Raw genomic sequence first — 19872 nt, 5'->3', positions numbered from 1 at the left:
GCTTCCTGGGCTCTAGGTGCTATGCTGTGCTCTTCATGCCCCTCGGCTTTACAGCAGCTCTTTGGCTTCTGTCTGTGGTTCCTGTCTTCTAGGCCTCACATCTGTGTCCACGAGGCTGGGTTGGGACTAGCACCCCACACAGGCCCATGTTGTCTTCTTCATCCTATGCTTCTACCTCGGTCCCTGCAAACTGCCCTCCTCCTTCCTTGGCCGGAAACTCCATGCGAAGTGTCTCAGGCATATCAACTCCCCGCCTACCGGGGAGGCCCAGACAGTCTTGGGTCCTGCTTTGGTTCCCAACTGGGACACTTTCTACTTCCTCCTTCCTTTAAAATAGAGAAAAATTAGGAACTGCCTAAATGTCCCACTAGGCCATGTCACGTTCATAAAGTAAACTAATATACAGCCATCTGTATAGACAGATGAGACAAAGAGACTGTCTAATGACATAAACAGCTGTTCATAACATATTATACATTTATTCACTTATTTACTTTTTATTTTTGGCTGCGTTGTGTCTTCGTTGCTGCTCACAGGCTTTCTCTAGTTGCAGCGAGCGGGAGCTACTCTTTGTTGCGGTGCACAGGCTTCTCATGGCGGTGGCTTCTCTTGTTGTAGAGCATGGGCTCTAGGCATGTGGGCTTTAGTAGTTGTGGCATGAGGGCTCAGTAGTTGTGGCTCGTGGGTTCTAGAGCACAGGCTCAGTAGTTGTGGTGCATGGGCTTAGTTGCTCCACGGCATGTCGGAACTTCCCGGACCAGGGCTCGAACCCGTGCCCCCCGCATTGGCAGGCAGATCCTTAACCACTGCGCACCAGGGAAGTCCCCAAAAGCTGTTCATAACATATTGTTTTATTAAAAGAGCAAGCTAGTTAGCATGATGTACAGTATGATCGAAGTTTGTAAAATATGTACTTTTTTTTTTTTTTTTTTTTTTTTTTTGCGGTACACGATCCTCTCACTGTTATGGCCTCTCCCGTTGCGGAACACAGGCTACGGATGTGCAGGCTCAGCGGCCATGGCTCACGGACCCAGCCTCTCCGTGGCATGTGGGATCTTCCCGAACCGGGGCACGAACCCATGTCCCCTGCATCGGCAGGCAGACTCTTAACCACTGCGCCACCAGGGAAGCCCAAAATATGTACATTTTGATAAAAGAGACTGTAAACACACCAAAATGACGACGGTGGTTATCTCTAGGTGTTGGGATTGAGGGCCATTTGAATTTTCTTTTTAGGGTTTTCTGTATTCTCTAAGTTGCCCAACTGTTGCCTCTAATTCGCCTCACTCTCACTCTCCACCCTCTCAAGGCTGCCACCACCACTCTGTTGAATACTCTCTTGTCTTTGTTGTGAAGTACAGGGGACATTTCTTCACCTTGATCTGACCTGGCCTAAGCAGTGTCTGGCACAGCTGAGCACCCTTTCTTTGTTTCTGAAGCCTCCTGGTTTTCCACTGCTCTCAGCACTTCTCCCTCTCCTAGTTGCCTCCTCTTCCTCTGACCATCCTTACCTCCACCAGGATTCTGTTTTGAAGGCCCCTTCTTCTTTCTAGGCTCCTCATCCACTCCCCTAGTTGTGTGAGTTCCATCTCACCTGTCAATTGCCTACCAGAATCTCCACCGCGAGGTCCCATGTGCATTTCAAACTTAACAAGTCCACCCTGAATTCATTACCTTTCTCTCCCACCCCTTCCGACCGCTCTAACTCCATCCCTCCTCTTCCTGTGTCCCCACTGTGAGCACACAGCCCTTCCTTCGATCTGGTTGTCCTGGCTGGGAACGTTCAGCTCCTTCTCTGCCCTCCCTTTGTTCCAGTATAATTGCTCACCATCTGTTATTTCTACCTCCTCATTAGCCCTAGGATTTAACCTGTTTCTCTCCAGCATCAAGGCACCATCAGCTCTTGCCTGTATTGCTACCCAAAACTCCTAGCTGATCTGTCTCAAGTCTTACCCTCTCATAGTCCATTTTCCCTCCAGTATAGCAGGAATAGGTTTCTAAAAGTCCTTTAGGGAATTCCCTGGCTGTCCAGTGGTTAGGACTCAGTGCTTTCGTTGCCGTGGGCCGGGGCTCAGTCTCTGGTCAGGGAACTAAGAGCCCTCAAGCTGCGCAGCCGGAAAAAAATAAAATTCCTTTAGTAAATGCCGAGTGGTTATCACATCCCAGGCACTGTGCTGGGTCATAGTTATAATCAGACAGACAAGGTCTCCCCTTTCATGGAATTCAGTTTTTAGTGTGTATTAGAGGAGGAGGGGTAATAAACATACATAAATGAATGACATAATAAAATAACTGTAATACGTGCTCAAAGAAAAGAAAAGAGTAAGGTGATAGAGAGTGATGAGGGTAAGGGATCCTTGTACATTTCATGGAAACAGGGACCATTCTCTTGGTTTTTTTTTTTTCCCCACTGCATCTCTAACATAAAGCTGTGTGTGCATTCAATGAGTATTTAGTACATGAATTATTAAGGTGGGCAAATTTGTAAATTAAACGTTTTTATTACAAAAGTACTGTGTGTTCACGGAAGAAAAATGAGCAGGACAACAAAACAAAATGAGTAAACAAATCCTTAGTAATCCCGCTGCTCTGAGATAACAATATGCTTTCATGTAGGAGATGGCAGGAACTTAGGGAGAGGTTATTTTTCTGGCCAAGGGAGTGGGGAAAAGTTCTCTTTCCCCTCAATCCACCAGGGACCTAGGCTGCCCTTTTATGGCTGTAGGGGATTTACAAGGTATTATCAGGGGGTGTCAACCCTCATCTGGGGTCAAGGAAGGCCTCCCTTCCTAAGGAAGTGAGCTTTAGGCTGAGAAGGCATTAATTGTGCAAGAAAACAGGGAACTTCCACACTGAGAGAGTGTGGTGTCTTCATTTAGAGCCCCTGGCTCGAGGGTAGGGAGGGGGCAGGAAGCAGGATGAGATCAGCCTGTGGAGGTTGGCAGCGGCCACATTAAAAGGGCCTTGTCATCTAGATCTAATTGCCAGATTATAGAACTAAAGAATATAGATGAACAGATTAAAAAAACACCCAGAGGAAATAGTCAGCCAGATCCAGAATGAGGAACATTCTACAGCACAAGTGATTTAGTTTCTCATTGAATCAGTGGACTGAAAATAAAAAAGGGAAGGAGGTCTGTTATAGAAAAAAACAAAAAAACTTAAGAGAGATAACAACCGAAAGCCATGTGTAGATCTTATTCATTTCTTGATTGTAACAAACCAACTGTAAAAGCCATTTCTGAGATAATTCAAGAAATTTGAATAGGGACTGGGTATTATGATAAGATATTAAAGAATAATTGTTAATTGTATTGGGTATGATAATGGCATGGTGGTTACGTTTTTTTAAAGTCTTTATTAGTTATAGATGCATATAAGTGAGCTAACTGATGTCTGGGGTGTGCCTTAAAACACTCTGGGAAACAGCTGGGGGTGTGTGATATTGTGATGTAAGAAATACATATTTTGGTCTTCATCCCAGGTTCTTGGCTCAAAAGCGTGTAAAACCCTTGGAATTTCCTGAGTGATAAGAGGTGAGAGGAGTGTCTTTTGTTATACATAACAGGCCCCTTTGACTATACCTGAGTTTATGCTAATGAGGTGAGTTTTGGTGGGTCCCGGATAGCTTTAGGATTATTCCTCAGGAATAACCTCCTGTGTGTCTGGTTGGCGTACAGCCATTTATGATTGTTTAATAGTGAACTGTGGTCCTGTATCAAGCCAAACATGCTGTTCTATCCTGAACACTTATAAACAAAGATACTGCCCCTAAATTAGTCACTCTCACAATCCATTTTAGTAAAGGTCCTTCAGGAAGCTGATGATACCAATCTACAAAATGAAGCAACTCCTTCACAACTATATTCCTGGTTTCAGTAGATCCTTGGTTTCTGCCTTCCCCCCGTGCTGACCACCTTCTTGGTGAACAGTGGCCTTAGAGGTACTTTCTGTTGTCCCAGCTTAACTATTTACTGGATAGCTTTGAGGCTAGTGGCCAAAACTCAGACTGACTCAAACCCGAGCTTAGTCTAGCACCAAAGTCCAAACCAGAACTCTTTTTAACTTTCATTTTAGCTATTACAAATAATCACCAAGGGATTGTATATGTCACTTTTTTTCTTATTGGTTTGCATTTCCTTATGCATCTAGTGAAACAACTTCCTGGGAGTTGAATCCAACTTTAAATTCCATTTGTTACTTTTACCTTTAGTAACTGAGTGCAGCACAGCTGCTGCTCCATGCCATGGGTGACCACATGGCCACCCAGGAATCAAAGGTTCTGTATCTCCCATCTTTTTTATCCTTTCTCCTCTCAAACCACATATTTCTGTGAGCTAGGGCCAGTCTAGCAAATCTCACTTCTGACACCAACTATTAGCTGTTTTTACTAATAGCCCTTTTGATACCAAATAGGTGTTTTGTTTTTGTTTGTTCTCTCACACCAACCAATTGTCCAACTACCCTGACACCAACTGGGTGTCCTACAATTCAATCAATTCTTTTTTTTTTTTTTTTAACAGGGTATGTATGTATGTATTTATTTATTTTGGCTGCGTTGGGTCTTCGTTGCTGCACACAGGCTTTCTCTAGTTGTGGCGAGCAGGGGCTACTCTTCGTTGCAGTGCATGGGCTTCTCATTGCAGTGGCTTCTCTTTTTGCATACCACGGGCTCTAGGCATGTGGGCTTCAATAGTTGCAGCACACGGGCTCAGTTGTTGCAGCACATGGGCTCTAGAGCACAGGCTCAGTAGTTGTGGTGCACAGGCTTAGTTGCTCGATGGCATGTGGGATCTTCCCAGACCAGGGATTGAACCTGTGTCCCCTGCGTTGGCAGGCAGATTCTTTACCACTGCGCCACCAGGGAAGTCCCAATTCAATCACTTCTGACTCGAAATACCCAGAGTGAGCACAGACTGCCACAGGTTAAGGGCTCAGTCCTAAAAGACTGCCCCCACTTCAGATGCTAATCGCAAGCCCTCGGCCCTCTGACCAACTGACTATAAACTGAGGCTTCCTGTGATCTCCTTCTCAGGTTCAATAATTTGCTAAAATGGCTCACAGAACTTGGGAAAACAGTTTACTGATTATTACTGGTTTGTTGTAAAGGAACTGCAAAATGGAAAAGAGGTATAGGGCGAGGTGTGGTGAGGGAAGAGGGGGTAGCCTGGAGCTTCCATGTTCTCTCCAGGTGTGCCAGCCTCAGTACCTCAGTGTGTTCATTAACTTCTCGGAACCCCATCGTTTAGGGATTTTTACGCAGGTTGCTTGGTGATTAACTTAATCTCCAGCCCCGCTCCTCTCCCTTGGAGAGCAAGGGGTGGGGCTGAACGTTTCAGCCCTCTAATCATGTGGTTGGTTCCTCTAGTATCTAACTTCCATCCTGAAGTTAAATAAGGGCCCACCTAGAGCTACCTTATTAAACTCAGGTATGGTTGAAAGGGGCTTGTTATGAATAACAAAAGATGCTCCTCTCACCTCTGTCACTCAGATTATAGAAGCTCTTGTGTCAGAAATGGGGCACGCAGACCAAATATATATTTCTTATATTATCACATTATCACAGGGAGTAATAACAAAATTCGAAAAATGTTGATAATTGTTGAAGCTGGGTGATGGGCACATAGCGATTCATTATGCTGAATCTTCTGGGCTTTTGTGTATATTTGGAAACTTTGATAATAAGATAGTTATAATAAAAGAGGATGACAGAAAGAGAAGCACCTTAAAAGCCATACTAAAGAGTCTGAAATTTTAAACTTTCTTTGGGAAAGAATTTTAGATTTATAGGTGGGGTGCACAGACAGTAGACTGTTCCCAAATACTCCTCACACATCTTCCTTATTACTTCTTCTATAACCACAGCGTGTTTATCAAAACTAAGAAATTAGCATTGATACAATACCATTAGCTAAACTGAAAACTTTATTTGAATTTCGCCAGTTTTTCCATTAATTTTTTTCTTCTGTTCCAGGGTTCAAACCAGGATACTGCATCGTATTTAGTTGTCATGTCTCCTTAGTCTCTTCCCATCTGTCACTGTTTCTTGGTCTTTCTTTGCTTTTCGTGGATTTGATACTTTTGAAGAATAGCAGTCAGGGGTTTTGTAGACTGTCCCACAGTTTGGTTTCGTCTGATGTGTTCTCATGATTAGTCTAAAGTTATGGATTTGGGGGAAGAATACTACAGAGGGGATGTGGCCTTATTGCATCATGTCAGGGAGCATGACGTCAACATGACTTCTTATTTCCTGTAAACCTAGTCACTTGGTGCAGGTGGTGTCTGCCAGGTTTCTCCACTATTTTTCTCTTTGTATTCTTTGTGATAGGGGTCATTAGGCCCGGCCCACACTCACAGGGATTTTAAAAGTAGAGGAAAGTTATTGAAGGGATTTAAGCAGGGAGTAATGTTTCGAATGTCTGTTTTGGAAGGAACACAAGATATGGTGGCATTTGCAGTGGGACTGGACATAAACTGCTGGATGTTGAGTGACCAGCAGCCTGACTCAGCTGGAGCTGGTTCTTTATGGGACGTGAAGGATGAGAGAATGTGGAGTCAGGGATGGCCATGAAGTTTCTAACTTGGACAGTTGGGTGGCTGGGGTCTTTCACTGACTCTAAACCAGGGTTGTGAGTGCCCCTAGGAGGTTGCATGCCTCCCCTGCCCCTGCCCCCGCCCCCGCCCCCCCCCCCCAGAGAGAAGCCACTTTCTGTTTCTTGGTCTTGCTTGACTGGGATCCGGTCCCTGCCTGTTACTGGGGCCGGAAAATGCCTTGTCAACACACACATTAGAAGAAGTTTGGGATTACCCAGGAGGGTCAGAATCCCAAGTAAGAGAGGGGACAGCTGTCGAGGAACTGAAGAAAGATGGAAGAAAATGTCATCCGTAAATCCTTTAATCCTCTTTCCATTTAAGGACCCAGTTATGAGCGTTCTCCTCAGTGCTTTCAAACAAGTAATTTTATTTACCTTTTCGTGTTACGCCCTCCCCCTCGTTCTCGCCTGTTTCGTGTTCCTTTCTGAGGCGTGTTAGGGGAGGGGGTGGCCTTCTACCTCTCCGCCCTCACCTCCGCCGGCGGGCCCCCAGTCCAGATTTCTTTTCTCCTTGGCGCCTACGGGCGGGGGCGGGAGGAGCGGGCCGTGGCGCGGGGCGGGCCCAGCTCCCTTGCGGAGGCTTGTAGACCAGGTGGAAGATGAAGGCGTTGCAGTACCTGAGGGGGGCGTGGCGCCGTCAGGGGCGGGGCCAAGAGGCCGGGATTTTCCCAAGGGGCGGAGTTTGTGGGCTCCGAGTTTCAGGGGCTAAACTTAGGGCTCTGCCAGCCCGAGCGTAACCTGGCGTTTTTTTGCGGAGGGGTTGGGGCCGGGCCTGGGAAACGAGGAGTTGGAGAGATTTTTGTGAGCTGGATCTGAAGAGGGGTGTGTGGGCGTTGTCGAGACCCTCCAGCGGGGGTGGTGGGAGTGCGGGCGGCGAAAGCAGGGTGTAGGGCTGGGCCAGGAGGGTCCCAGGAGCGCAGAGACGAGGGTAGAGGTGGGCCTTTCAGGTTGCGTGGCCAGAGAGTAAGAAGGCCTTACCAGGGCATACAGTTGTCCGCCGCTCTGAGGCGAAAGGGGGAGCGGAAAGGGTTGAGCTGTGGAGGGCTGGCGCCCCCTCCCGTGGCCACCGCCATGGTCTGGTCGTCCATCACACAGCCGTACTCGCTGCTCTCGGTGAAGAAGGCCGGCACTCGGAGGGACTGGGGTGGGGGCGGGGCCTCAGACACTCTCAGAAAGGCTCCCGACCCCACGTACCTCCCGAGGACCCAGACGGACCGGGATGGGGAGAGGCACGAGGCAGGCACAGAGGGGGGCAGGAGGACCCGCTGGCGCACCCCAGGTCTGTAGAGCAGATGATGGGGAAGAAGAGACTTTCCGAAGAGGAGGAGGGACCGGGCAGGAGGTGAGAGAAGGTCCCTTTTGTCCCATCCCCCACCTGTAACCGGGGCAGCGAGCTCAGCCAAGTGTCCTTTAGACCAAAGCCAGAGTTAAATCCTGCGGAGGGAAGGAGAGCAGGGAGAAGCTGGCTCCCAGGGCCTCCTCTCACCTCCCCCATGCTCCTACCCCAGGCGCTTACCGATAACCAAGTCAGGCTTGGGCCCCTGGAGCAGGTGGTAGGGCCGTGCAGACACCTTGATCTGCAGGTCCCTGCGGCGCCCCATCTCCTTAGTCCCAGAGCTTAGCCGTGCTGATACCCCGGAACCAGGACGGACAGCTACTTCGAGGTCATCCTGGGGAGTTTGGAGTGGGGTGGAGAAGCCGGTGGAAGTTACGGTACTGGGAGATGCATCAAGTAAGACAGGGGAGAGGAGGCGGGGATCGGAAGGGCAGAGCCCAGCTGGGAGGACAGCAGGAGGGTTAGGGCTAAAGAGCAGGGCCCCCCTCAGCCCTCACCCTCTGCAGGGTAAAATTCTGCTGGTCACTCTCAGGGGGCAGGCTGTCACCCACAAACTGCAGCTCCAGGGCCACGTCGGGGAGCAAGGCCAAGAGCTCCTGAAGGGCAAAGAGGACAGATCTGGGTCCCACCCTGCATCCACCTCCACACCCAGATGCTCCACCCTCAGGCCTGGAGGGACTTACCCAAAACACCATGATGAGGTCAAACTCCTTCCCAGCCTCCACCACGTGGATTTTCAGTGACTTTTTGTTCTGGATGTTGAGCTCAGGGACTGGGTGATAAGCTAGCCATTTAAGAATATGGTCTCCTCCTCCCCTCCCTCCTGTCCCCTGCCACCCCCCTGGCCCCCCCTGGCTCCACACACTCCTCCCCCTGCCTCTGCCCTCCTTACAGGACTGGGGCACCAGATGGGTGATGACGTAGTACACAGTCAGCGGGTAGGTGAGAAGCACAGCCATGGGGGAGTCCAAGCTGAGGCCCCGCCATGTGTAGTAATCCTGCCACGAGCCTGGGGAGAGTGGGTTACTGGGGACCGTGCCCCAGGCCTGTGGACCCCCACCTCTCCTGTCCAATAGCCCCTTTTCTCAGCCACCGAGACTGCTGGCCCTCCAGTCCCCGTCCCTACCCCTAGCTCCCTCAGGGCCCCTCCAGCTCACCAAAGAGGCCCCTGGGTGGATCTGGGGGCACAGGAGGCATCAGAGCAGGCCCATCCCCCTGAAGAAGCTGGTAGGGATCTCCTGAGAGGATGAAAGAAGAGGAGCCTGGTGTCAGGGAGGTCCCCACCTGGCCTCTTCCTTCTTCCAAAGGAGCTGTGTTCCCTGAGAGAGGGCCTGGAGCTGCAGCAGGAGGAATGGGGAGCTGCCTAGGGATGGGGCTTCTGGATGGGCTGGGCGGGGGTGACTTTTCTGAGGGTTGAGGAGAGGCATAAAATGCCCTGGTGGTGGCGGTGAGGTTTGCTGTGTATGTGGAGGGGTTATCTAGGACCCGGACAACTTTTTGCCCTCCCGTCCTTCCCTCTAGTCTGAGGGACTTATGCCTGGAGAGAGGCCCCACGCACCAGTGAGAAGAGCGCTGAGGGATGGCGTGCTGCCCCTTGGGTGCCCGGGGGTGCCAGGGCCTGGAATCAGCATGCTGAACTGGGTCCAGTAGCCACGAGTGAGGCCTCGTGAGGCCAGGAAGGCCTCCTTGTTAAAGGTTTCACTGGTCACCTCTGGAGAAGGATGAGGGGACGGGTTGAGGGCCTGGTGGCCAGGATTCCAGACTTTGGCTCTCCTCAGTCTCTCCCCAGGACCCTGAGTCTGAGTCTGGTTCTAGTCAGGCAGAGAACTGTTAACATTTCTGAGTGTCTACAGCGTAGCCCACAGAACCCATATAACAATTCCATGGGTTTTAACATTTGTTAGTCTGTGCATTTCACAGTTGAGGAAATAGCTCTAAGAAGTAAAGCGATTTGTTTCAGGTCACCAGTTAGTGGTGAAGCTGAGAAGCAAGTATTTGAATCCCTACTCCCATAAGTTCTCTCAGGGACCAGGGCACTCAGTTCTCAGCTCCAGAGATCCTGTGTCCAGCCCCAGGGGTCTAGCCCCCAGCCCCAAATACCCAGCACCCAGCTGTTATTACAGGGATCTAGATTCCAGCCCCAGACACTTAGCCTTCAAGCCCAGGACCCTGTTCCCAGGCACCTGGGGCCCCAGTTCCAAAGACCGGCTCCCACTTGCCCCCACCCATCCTGACCTCCTTAGGGTACCTGCGGTGTAGGTAAAAGGCAGAGTTGCCAGTTCTCCGGCCCGCTCCATGAAGGCTGCAAGCCTTGGGCACCAAAATCGGTGGCTCACATCATCTGGGCATCGCTTCCAGTCAGCCTGGAGACAAGCCTCTCCGCAGTACAGGACAGCACCACACTGGGGGCTGGGGTCACGGGGGGTGGGCACTCAGTGTTAGTGTCTGTAGGTCCCCTGTCTGCTGTCCATCTGTCCTGCGGCTGCCCGTACGCTCAGTCTGTTTGTACTCTCTCTGCCTATGACAGCTTTTTGTGTGTGTGTGTGTCATCTTCTTGTTTCCCTGTCCCTCACTCTGTCTGTCTGCAGGGCCCCCCACCAGCCTGCTTCCTCTCTGTTTGCCTGACTGTTGGGGTCTTCCTTCTGCTTGCTCCATCTCTGCAGGCTGCTCACCAGGGGGTTAGCTTCACTTCAAAGCTATGCCTGTGACAAACATGGCAGGTTCGAGCCCGAAGGGAGGCAAAGGTGAAGCCGGGCCGGGGACCCCATGTCCGCATCGGGGTCTTGGTTAGCTTCACTCTCAGCCTTGGGACCAGATTCTCCAGCTCCCTGAATGGGGGTGGAGACGGCATCAGGCTGGGGGGCTCAGGAGCCCAGGGCCCGAGGCTTCCCCACCCTCTACCAGGTTTCTGTACCGATGCAGCTGGGCGTCTCCCACAGTAAGCTTTCGGGGCTTTCGGGGGTCACCAGAGCCCATGGGGCAGGCCATGCTGTGGCAGAGGAGAGCATAGGCCCGAGGAGCCAGGTTCTGTGTCCCTGAGCCCCTGCCTGCCCTCCCCTGCCCTCCATCCATCAGCAGGTCAATGCCCAGGATGGTGCCATGTGCATCCGTCACCAGTAGGATGCAGGAAGGGTGCAGGGGGGCCGCCTCTGGGGAAAAAGGGAAAAGTCAGGGGCGGGGGTGGGGGGCAGACTGTCAGGGTCAGGGACACCAAATCAAATGCCCACGGGGACCAGGAGACTGAGCGAAGGGGACTAGGGAGAGAGGGCATGCCTCATCGGAAGGGGACTGTGGCTACACAGAACCAGCATTTGCTGCCGGGTGGAAATGTGGGCCTGCTGTGGGGACTTTACATTTTTCTTGGGAAGGGGTAACTCCAGACTTCTGGAAGTTTTTTCTTTTAATGTTTAAATGTTGGCTCAAATTTAAAAAACAAAGAACATTGTGGATCAATGAAGACACCTTTTTAGGCCAGATTGGCCTGAGGGCCTCCCATTTGTGACTCCTAGCTGGATTCTGAGGGGCAGAGGAGGGCTTTGAAGGGGAGTATGCCTGGGCAGGGGCAGGGCAGGGCCAGCCCTGGGTTCTTACCATTTCTCTGTCCCTTCCTCCTCTCAGGCCCTGGTTCGTCCTCCGCCCCGTCCTCTTGGCAGCCAACCTCGCCACCTCCTGCCTCCTGCTGGGCCTCCTCTGCCCCCCCTGGGGGGTTTGCTTCCTGTGGGGACTCCCTGCTGGTAGGGGCTGGCTCCCCATCCTCCTCTGTTTCTACTTTCTCGGTGCCTGCACCCTCCTCCTCTCCATTTTCTTCTTCCTCTTCCTCCTCCTCCCCCGCTTCCTCCAGGCTGACAAAGCTGACATAGGGGCTTAGGTCCCGCAGGTGGAGCGGGGGCTCGTCTCCCAGGAGCCAGGCGGCCTCCAGGCCTGGTGCAGGGCCTGGCTCTGCCCCTTGCCCCAGGCTGATGCCCACACTACGGTTGGGCAAGACATGGAGCACCCAAAGGGCGCAGTCCTGGGGTAGGCTTCTGATCTGAGCCTCCAGCTGCCGCCAGCAACGCTCAAGGGTGGTCCCCTCGGCCCCGCGCTCCGCCACGAACTTGTGGAACCAGCTAAAGAGGAGGGCAATGAAATCAAGGAACTCATCCCGGTATCCAGACACAAACTCCATGTCTTCAGGGGCACAAGGCCTGGGCCCAGACTGAGCAGAGGGAGGGATATGTGGTGAGAGAGAGGTACTCGGGAGAGTTTGGGGCTGGGTCATAAAATGGGAGAGATTGTGGGTTTGAGGGTCACTTAGGGTGGAATCTATGGATGAGTGTTAGGAGTGAGAAAGGAGTTTTCAGGGCGGAGGATGGGAATTCAGGGTGAGAATGGGGTCCAGACTTGAACGTGGGTGATAGGGCTAAGGATGAATAGTCGGGAGGGAGATGGTATTTGGGGCCCAAAATTTGAGGCTCAAACCCTCAAAGGTAGGGTTTGAGTTGAGGATAGAAGTGGGAGAGGGCTAATCCTATGGGCAAGGGCTTGGTGAGGAGGGAGGAGTTTTGGATCCGTTTCTGGGGTGTGGGAGGAGGGGGGCAGGAGCTAGGGCATCTCTTCGGCTTGGCTAGGTTTGGCGGTGAGCCCCGGTACACCTAGCCCCTCCCGTCCGGTCCGCTTCTCCGGTACCGGCCACCACTTTTCGAAGGTAAATACCTCGGGGTGGGGCGTGACGTCAGGCTGCCCGAGCCCCCCGCCGGCTCCTCGGGTTGCCCCGCCCCCCGTGTCTTGCGCGGCGCGGAGGCGCTCAGGGCAGTCAGTGTCTGTGCTGCTGGGCGCGCGGACTCGTCTGCCGCGGTCACTCCAGCCATGTAACTGGATCCATGACTGGATTCCGGTGCGCCGGACCCGAGCCCGAAAAGTGAAAGCCTCTCAAAGGAGGAGGTCCAGCCGACTGACCTGCGGAGGGCGGGCGGGCGGGGCTGACATCCCCGGGCCGAACCGGATCAGCCTAGTGGTCAGTGCCCGTCCGCCGCGCCTGGCGCTGCAGCCTGGACTTTCTTCCGCTTTCTTTCGCCTTCTTCAGACATTTCTGGCTGCCCCCTCGACGGGGCTCTGTGCTGGGTGCGGGGGCGCGGGCGGAGGCGCTCCGCCTCCCGGAGTTTCCCCGCCGCCCCAGGCCGGCGATCACGCGGCTACAACGGTACTGACCGCACTTATCGGTTCGAGACGGTGAGGGCGCCCAGAGGGAGGCGCCGCCACCTCGCGCCTCGCCTCGGCCGGGCCTTGGTGCCGACGACGGCCGCCGTCTCCCGCAGAATCTCAGGCGTAGCGGGAGAAGGAAGCGAAAGCCACTGAGACACCGGCTGGACGTCAGGCTCCGGAGCACGTCTTCGGGAGTCAGACAGGGCGAGGCGGGCCCGAGATGATGCTGGGTTGGGAACTCCGGTTCCGCTTGGTCCTACTCTTTCTAGCGTGCCACACTCCTCCAGGTTCGTCAGGGGCCCGGCTGGTGCCCATATCCCCGAATCCGGGGACGGGGATGGGGGGCACGAGGGCCGCGGGGTTGAGTTGAATAAGTGGGGAGCCAGGGTCCCCAAGGCAGCCGGGGCAGGGGGAGGGCCAGCTGCCTGGGGTTGGGGACGGGCTGGGGAACACCAGGGCCCAGGTGTGATTATGGACGTGTTTGGGGAGTGTGATGTGTGAGTTGAGCCCTGGGGGTGGGAGGGGCTCAGATCCCCGGGTCTAGGGGAGAGGCTGCAGTGGGGCTGTGGGTTGGAGGCTAAGTTTACCGCTGCGTGAGCCCCTGGACCTGGGAACCTGTGCTGACCGCCTCGGTCCCGCTCAGGAGATGGCAATGAAGGTAGCATCGCTGGAAGTTGTCCCTGTGATAGAAGAATTTCTTCCCACTCCCCTCCTAACGATCAATACATGGGACATCTCCGAAAATACCTGAAAGTCTATCAACGTTGCTCTTCCTACGTCAGGTAATCTCACCCACCCCTGGGAGCGCAGAGCCTCCGGGTGCCTCCAGGACCCTCTCTGGTCAAACTTGAACTCCTTCTGGGAGGACCCCTAGTCCCTTCTATAGTCCCCTAAAACATTAGGTTATGTGTGCCCTAATTCTCCACACCTTAGTTTCCCTGTTCTGCGCGTACCGCAAAAAAAAAACCCCAAAAAACAAAAACAAAACAAAACAAAAAAAACACACTCCTTAGCAACCACTGGGTCAAAGAAGAAATCACAGGGTAAATATTTTGAGGTTAGTGACAATGAAAACAAAACATTCCAAAACTTGGGATGCAGCATAAGCAGTGCTCAGAAGGAAATGTGTAGCTATGAATGCCTATATTAAAAATGAAGAAAGATCTCAAATCAACAGCATAACCTTCTACCTTAATAAACTAGAAAAAGAAAAGCAGGGAATTCCCTGGCAGTCCAGTGGTTAGGACTCCCCTCTTCCACTGCATGGGGCCTGGGTTCAATCCTTGCTTGCGGAACTAAGATCCTGCAAGCCACGTGTCACAGCTGAAAAGAAAAGAAAAGAAAAAGGAGGGCAAACTAAATCTAAAGAAAGCAGAAGGAAGGAAATAATAAAGATTAGGGTGTAAATAAATGAAATAGAAAACAGAAAAACAATAGAATCAACTAAAACAAAAGTTGGCTCTTTGAAAAGACCACTAAGATTGATGAACGTTTAGCTAGACTGACCAAGAGAAAAAGAGAGAAGACTCAAATTATTAAAATCAAAAATGAAAGAGGGGATGCTGTGGAGCAACTAAGCCCATGCACCACAACTTCTGAGCCTGCACTCTAGAGCCTGTGAGCCACAACTACTAAGCCTGTGTGCTGCCACTACTGAAGCCTGTGTGCCTAGAGCCTGTGCTCCACAACAAGAGAAGCCACCGCAATGAGAAGCCCGCACACCACAACGAAGAGTAGCCCCGGCTCACCACAACTAGAGAAAGCACACACACAGCAATGAAGACCCAATGCAGCCAAAAAAAAAAAAGAATTTATAGAAGAAAATACAAAAGAGTATTAAAAAAAAAATGAGGGACTTCTCTGGTAGCGCAGTGGTTAAGAATCCACCTGCCAATGCAGGGGACACAGGTTCGAGCCCTGGTCCAGGAAGATCCCACATGCCACAGATCAACTAGGCCTCAGTGCCACAACTACTGAGCCTGCACTGTAGAGCCCGCGAGCCACAACTACTGAGCCTGAAAGCCACAACTACTGAGCACGCATGCCACGACTACTGCAGCCTGCGTGTCTAGAGCCTGTGCTCCGCAACAAAGAGAAGCCGCTGCAATGAGAAGCCTGCACACCACAATGAAGAGTAGCCCCGCGCTCGCCACAGCTAGAGAAAGCCCGTGCACAGCAACAGAGACCCAACACAGCCAATAAATAAATAAATAATTTTTTAAAAAAAAAGAAGAAGAAAGAGGGGGAGTTCCCTGATGGCCTAGTGGTTAGGATTCCAGGCTTTCACTTCTGTGGCCCAGGTTCAATCCCTGGTCAGGAACTGAGATCCTGCAAAAAAAAAAAAAAAAAGAGGAAACATTACTAACGATCTTACAGAAATAAAAAGTATTATAAGGAAATACTATAAACAACTGTAGGCCAAGAAAGTAGATAACCTAAATGAAATGGACAAATTCCTAAAAAGACACACACTACCAAACCTGACTGAAGAATAAATACAAAATCTGGGACTTCCCTGGTGGTCCAGTGGTTAAGAACCTCCCTTCCAGGGACTTCCCTGGTGGCACAGTGATTAAGAATCTGCCTGCCAATTCAGGGGACATGGGTTCGAGCCCTGGTCTGGGAAGATCCCACATGCCGCGGAGCAACTAAGCTGCAACTGAAAAGAAAGCCCAACTAAGCTGCAACTAAAAAGAAAGCCCATACGCAGCAATGAAGACCCAATGCAGCCGAAAATTAATTAATTAATTAATTTTAAAAAAAAGAAAAGAAAGTGAGAAGACAGTCCATGGAATGGGAGAAAATATTTGCAAATTGTATGACTGATAAAGGTGTAGTATGTAGAATATAAAAAGAACTCTTACAATTAGGATTATGGGATTAACAGATGCAAACTACTATACATAAAATAGATAAGCAACAATGATTTACTGTATAGCACAGGGAGCTATACTCAATATCTTGTAATAGCCTATAATGGAAATACATATATATATATAACTTAATCACTTTGCTATACACCTGAAACTAACACAATATTGTAAATCAACTATACTTCAATTTTAAAAAAAAGTTTAATGTTGGGAGTTCCCTAGTGACCGAGTGGTTAGGATTCTGGGCTTTCACTACAGGGGCCCGGGGTTTAGTCCCTGGTGGGGGAACTAGGATCCCACAAGCCGCGCGGTGCGGAAAAGAAAAAAAAAGAAAAGGAAAAGTTTGATGCTTTGCTCGTGAAGGGAAAAAAAAACCCTCATAACTCAACAATAAAAAGATAACCCAATTTTAAAACAGGCAAAGGACTTAAATAGGTATTTTCAAAAGAAGATATACAAATGGTCAATCAGCGCATGAAAATATGTTCAATGTCACTCATCACAGGGAAAAGCAAAAACAACAACAACAACAACTCCACAAGATATCACTTCACACCCACTAGGATGGGTAAAATTAAAAATGCACCACAACAATCAGGAAGTGGAGAAATCGGAATCCTCATTCATGGCTGGTGAGAATGTAAAACGAGGCAGCTGCTGTGGAAAAGCTGTCAGTTTCTCAAAAAGTTACTAAATGACCCAACAATTTCACTCCTAGTATATACGCCTAAGTATAAACCTAAGAGAAATGAAAACATAGTGTGGTCATTCTAAATCGGAGACGCTCAAGTCTATCCTGAAGTCTCTTTGAATCGCAACTCCGATCGGATATATCAGTCCCGCGTAAACCGATATGAAAGTAGTTTTTCCAGACGGTTTGGATCTGTTTGTTGTTTTTGTTTGTTTGTTTCTTGTTTCTTTGTTTGCCACCCACGCTGCCATCAAGCTCTCACGGTCGCAAAGAACGTTCACTACACATTTCTTTTCCTTTCTGCCGTCAACCGTGGCGCAGCTTCGCCCCCAGAAGGCCTCAGAGCACGACTAAAGAGTGACTGAGCGCTTTACGACAGTTGCTTTGTGGCCGTACCGGAGGAGGAAGATGGCGGCCACCTTAGTAGCTGCTCGGGGAGCGCGGCCAGCACCAGCCTGGGGGCCTGAGGCCATTACCCCCGACTGGGAAAACCGGGAAGTCTCAACAGGGGTGAGGAAGCACTCGGGGTTCACGAGATATGCACAAGGATTGAAGCGATGGAAAGATAAGGCTGGAGTGGGTTGGGAGAACTGGAGGGGCGGGGAAGAGAGGTGGTCTGTGTGATGCGCTCAGGCAGGGGAGGAGGTATCCTAAGGACGCAGGAGTGGTGTGGGAGGAGGTGGAAGGTAGGCTGAAGCGTGGAATTCTGGAATCTTGCAGGACTAAAGTTTAAGGTCAGGGTGGGCCTTTGGGAACTTGAAGATTGGATTTCTGGTATTCTGCGGGTTATTGAGAACCCCATGAGATTTGACGATGTGTTGGTGGCGCACGACTTTTCTCATACTCTAGGGACTGGATAGACGGATCATTAAGGTTTGTTTGTGTATGCTGGAGAATGTGGAGAGGCCCAGACTCACCCCTTTCTTCTCTTTCTCCAGACCACTATCATGGCCGTGCAATTTGAAGGGGGCGTGGTTCTAGGAGCCGACTCCAGAACAACCACTGGGTGAGCTCAGGACAGATATGTGAAAGGTCTTCCCATCTTTCCCTTCCTTCCTTCCTTCCTTGCCTGCCAGCCCATCCTTACCCTCCATAGACTACTGTGGGAAGGGAGGTTTCGCCCCTCCCGGGAGATAAGGATTTGTTCCAGCTTCTACTGCTTCGTAGTTCTCTTCACCTTTTGGTGAACTTCTTGCAAAAGTTTGTTCTCCAGCCTGCTTCAGTTTAGATGAGAACTAACAGGAAATACTGGAATTCCTGTTGAGGGAGTGGATGGTAAAAGATGAAAGTAGGAGACAGGTGGGGTCCTTCCCTCACTATTCTGCTATCCTGCAGGTCGTACATTGCCAATCGAGTGACTGACAAGCTGACCCCTATTCACGATCGTATTTTTTGCTGCCGCTCAGGCTCAGCAGCTGATACCCAGGCAGTAGCTGACGCAGTCACTTATCAGCTTGGTTTCCACAGGTACTTGTGGGCAGGGGGGGAGCAAGTATCTGAAAGGAGTTGGGACCTGAGGAGCAGCATAGTCTGACTTCCAGGTCCTGACACTGCCTTCCCTATGACTCCCTTCACCCTCTAGCATTGAGCTGAATGAGCCTCCGCTGGTACACACAGCAGCCAGCCTCTTTAAGGAGATGTGTTACCGATACCGAGAAGACCTGATGGCAGGAATCATCATTGCGGGCTGGGACCCCCAAGAAGGGGGGCAGGTCAGATACCACCACCCCGAGAACATTGGAACCATGCCTTTCATTCTCTCCCCACCACAGGCATTTTCTAGTTCTCTTTCCAGTCTCTACATCACACTTACTATGAACTTTTCGCATACCAGTTCTGCAGTGGACAGGCGAACATACGTGTGTTGTGGGGAGGGTACAAATGGTGACATTCTTCTCCTCCCTCCGTCTGGCAGGTGTATTCGGTACCCATGGGGGGTATGATGGTAAGACAGTCCTTTGCCATCGGGGGCTCCGGGAGTTCCTATATCTATGGCTATGTCGATGCTACCTACCGGGAGGGCATGACCAAGGAGGAATGTCTGCAATTCACTGCCAATGGTGAGAACTGCGGCTTCTGGGTCTGTGAGCATAAATCCCCATACTCAAACCAGGTCAGCATTCCTCTTTCCTTGCCATGATCCCAGCATCTGACTCCAATCCCAACTTTCTTCTTTTCTCCACAGCTCTCGCTTTGGCCATGGAGCGGGATGGCTCCAGCGGAGGGGTGATCCGCCTGGCAGCCATTGCAGAATCAGGGGTAGAGCGGCAGGTACTTTTGGGAGACCAGATTCCCAACTTCACCATTGCCACTTTACCACCTCCCTGAATCCTAGGATTCTAAGATAGCACGAGAGACACCCCATACTGATGACAAAATTCAATAAATAGTTTGTCAGTGAGAATCTGTGTGCTTTGGGGTTCTTTTCTTAACCTCAAGCCTGAACTTCTCTGGCCCATTTCTGTTTGTATAAACCACTGCCCTGCGGGAGCTGGAGAGGACGCTTCTCCAGGCCATCATGCCCCACACTTTCGTTACCATACCCAGGTCTCTGTGGCAGTAAGTAGTGTGGTTGGTGTAGGGGCTCCCAGCAAATGACCCACTCCCCTCCCTGTTGAAGCCTAAGGGGGAACTCAGAATTCTGAGAGAGACTGGAGTCACCTCCCCTCAGCCTGCCTCCTGCCTCCTGGGAGGCTACTGGCCCTAAAGTCAGAAGGACTCCACATGTCCGACCCAGGCTCACAGTCCCCTCTCTTCACAGTCACCTCTGTCGCCTCATCTTGTCAGAAGCAGCAGTGTGACTTCTTTGGCTTTGGGGAGGAAGTTGGACCTTGGTGCACATGGAGTTTCAGTTTGACCTTGAGTGGGAGAGGGCGGCCACTGGGAGTGCTGTGGGTCGGCTCCAGAAGCCACCATTCCCATGCGGAGGTGATGGGAAGTTACCTTTCAGCCCCACGGATGAGAACTGAGAGCCGGCTCTGGCCCCTGCAAGATGGTCCCCACTCCAGCCAAGTGCTCATCGACAGTGACCAACAGTCTTGCCCTAATCTACATTTCTCCAGTCTGTGGATAAGGGAACTGTGGAAGCCACATTTGAAAACCTGGTTCTAGAATACAATCCTCCCCTGGAGGATTTCGGGGGGTACAGAGGAGACTTCCTAAGGAGGTGGTGAGGTCCTGAATTAAGTGAAGAAGGAT

The 19872-nt window shown here is 51.2% G+C and overlaps 2 protein-coding genes across 2 annotated transcripts; one reads left to right on the top strand and one right to left on the bottom strand.

Moving 5' to 3' along the window:
• Positions 1-6949: 6949 nt before the first annotated feature.
• LOC308607922 (zinc finger MYND domain-containing protein 15-like) lies at positions 6950-12395 on the bottom strand. The gene is made up of 13 exons (XM_081220342.1): positions 11521-12395; positions 10844-11078; positions 10602-10757; positions 10178-10338; positions 9488-9640; positions 9087-9167; positions 8822-8938; positions 8613-8701; positions 8427-8525; positions 8110-8263; positions 7969-8027; positions 7572-7732; positions 6950-7210 (listed from the first exon to the last, which is right to left on the bottom strand). Exons 1-13 carry the CDS (start codon positions 12185-12187, stop codon positions 7063-7065), a joined length of 2280 nt encoding a protein of 759 aa, XP_081076468.1. The 5' UTR covers positions 12188-12395; the 3' UTR covers positions 6950-7062.
• Positions 12396-17044: 4649 nt separating this feature from the next.
• PSMB6 (proteasome 20S subunit beta 6) lies at positions 17045-19061 on the top strand. Its single transcript, XM_081220341.1, has 6 exons — positions 17045-17184; positions 17613-17680; positions 18010-18141; positions 18257-18386; positions 18590-18734; positions 18860-19061. Exons 1-6 carry the CDS (start codon positions 17083-17085, stop codon positions 19000-19002), a joined length of 720 nt encoding a protein of 239 aa, XP_081076467.1. The 5' UTR covers positions 17045-17082; the 3' UTR covers positions 19003-19061.
• The last annotated feature ends 811 nt before the right edge of the window (positions 19062-19872 follow it).

This window comes from Mesoplodon bidens (assembly GCF_964165515.1).
Source record: "Mesoplodon bidens genome assembly, chromosome: 19".
Lineage (NCBI taxonomy): Eukaryota > Metazoa > Chordata > Mammalia > Artiodactyla > Ziphiidae > Mesoplodon > Mesoplodon bidens.
This window is presented reverse-complemented; position numbering and strand designations above follow the sequence as displayed.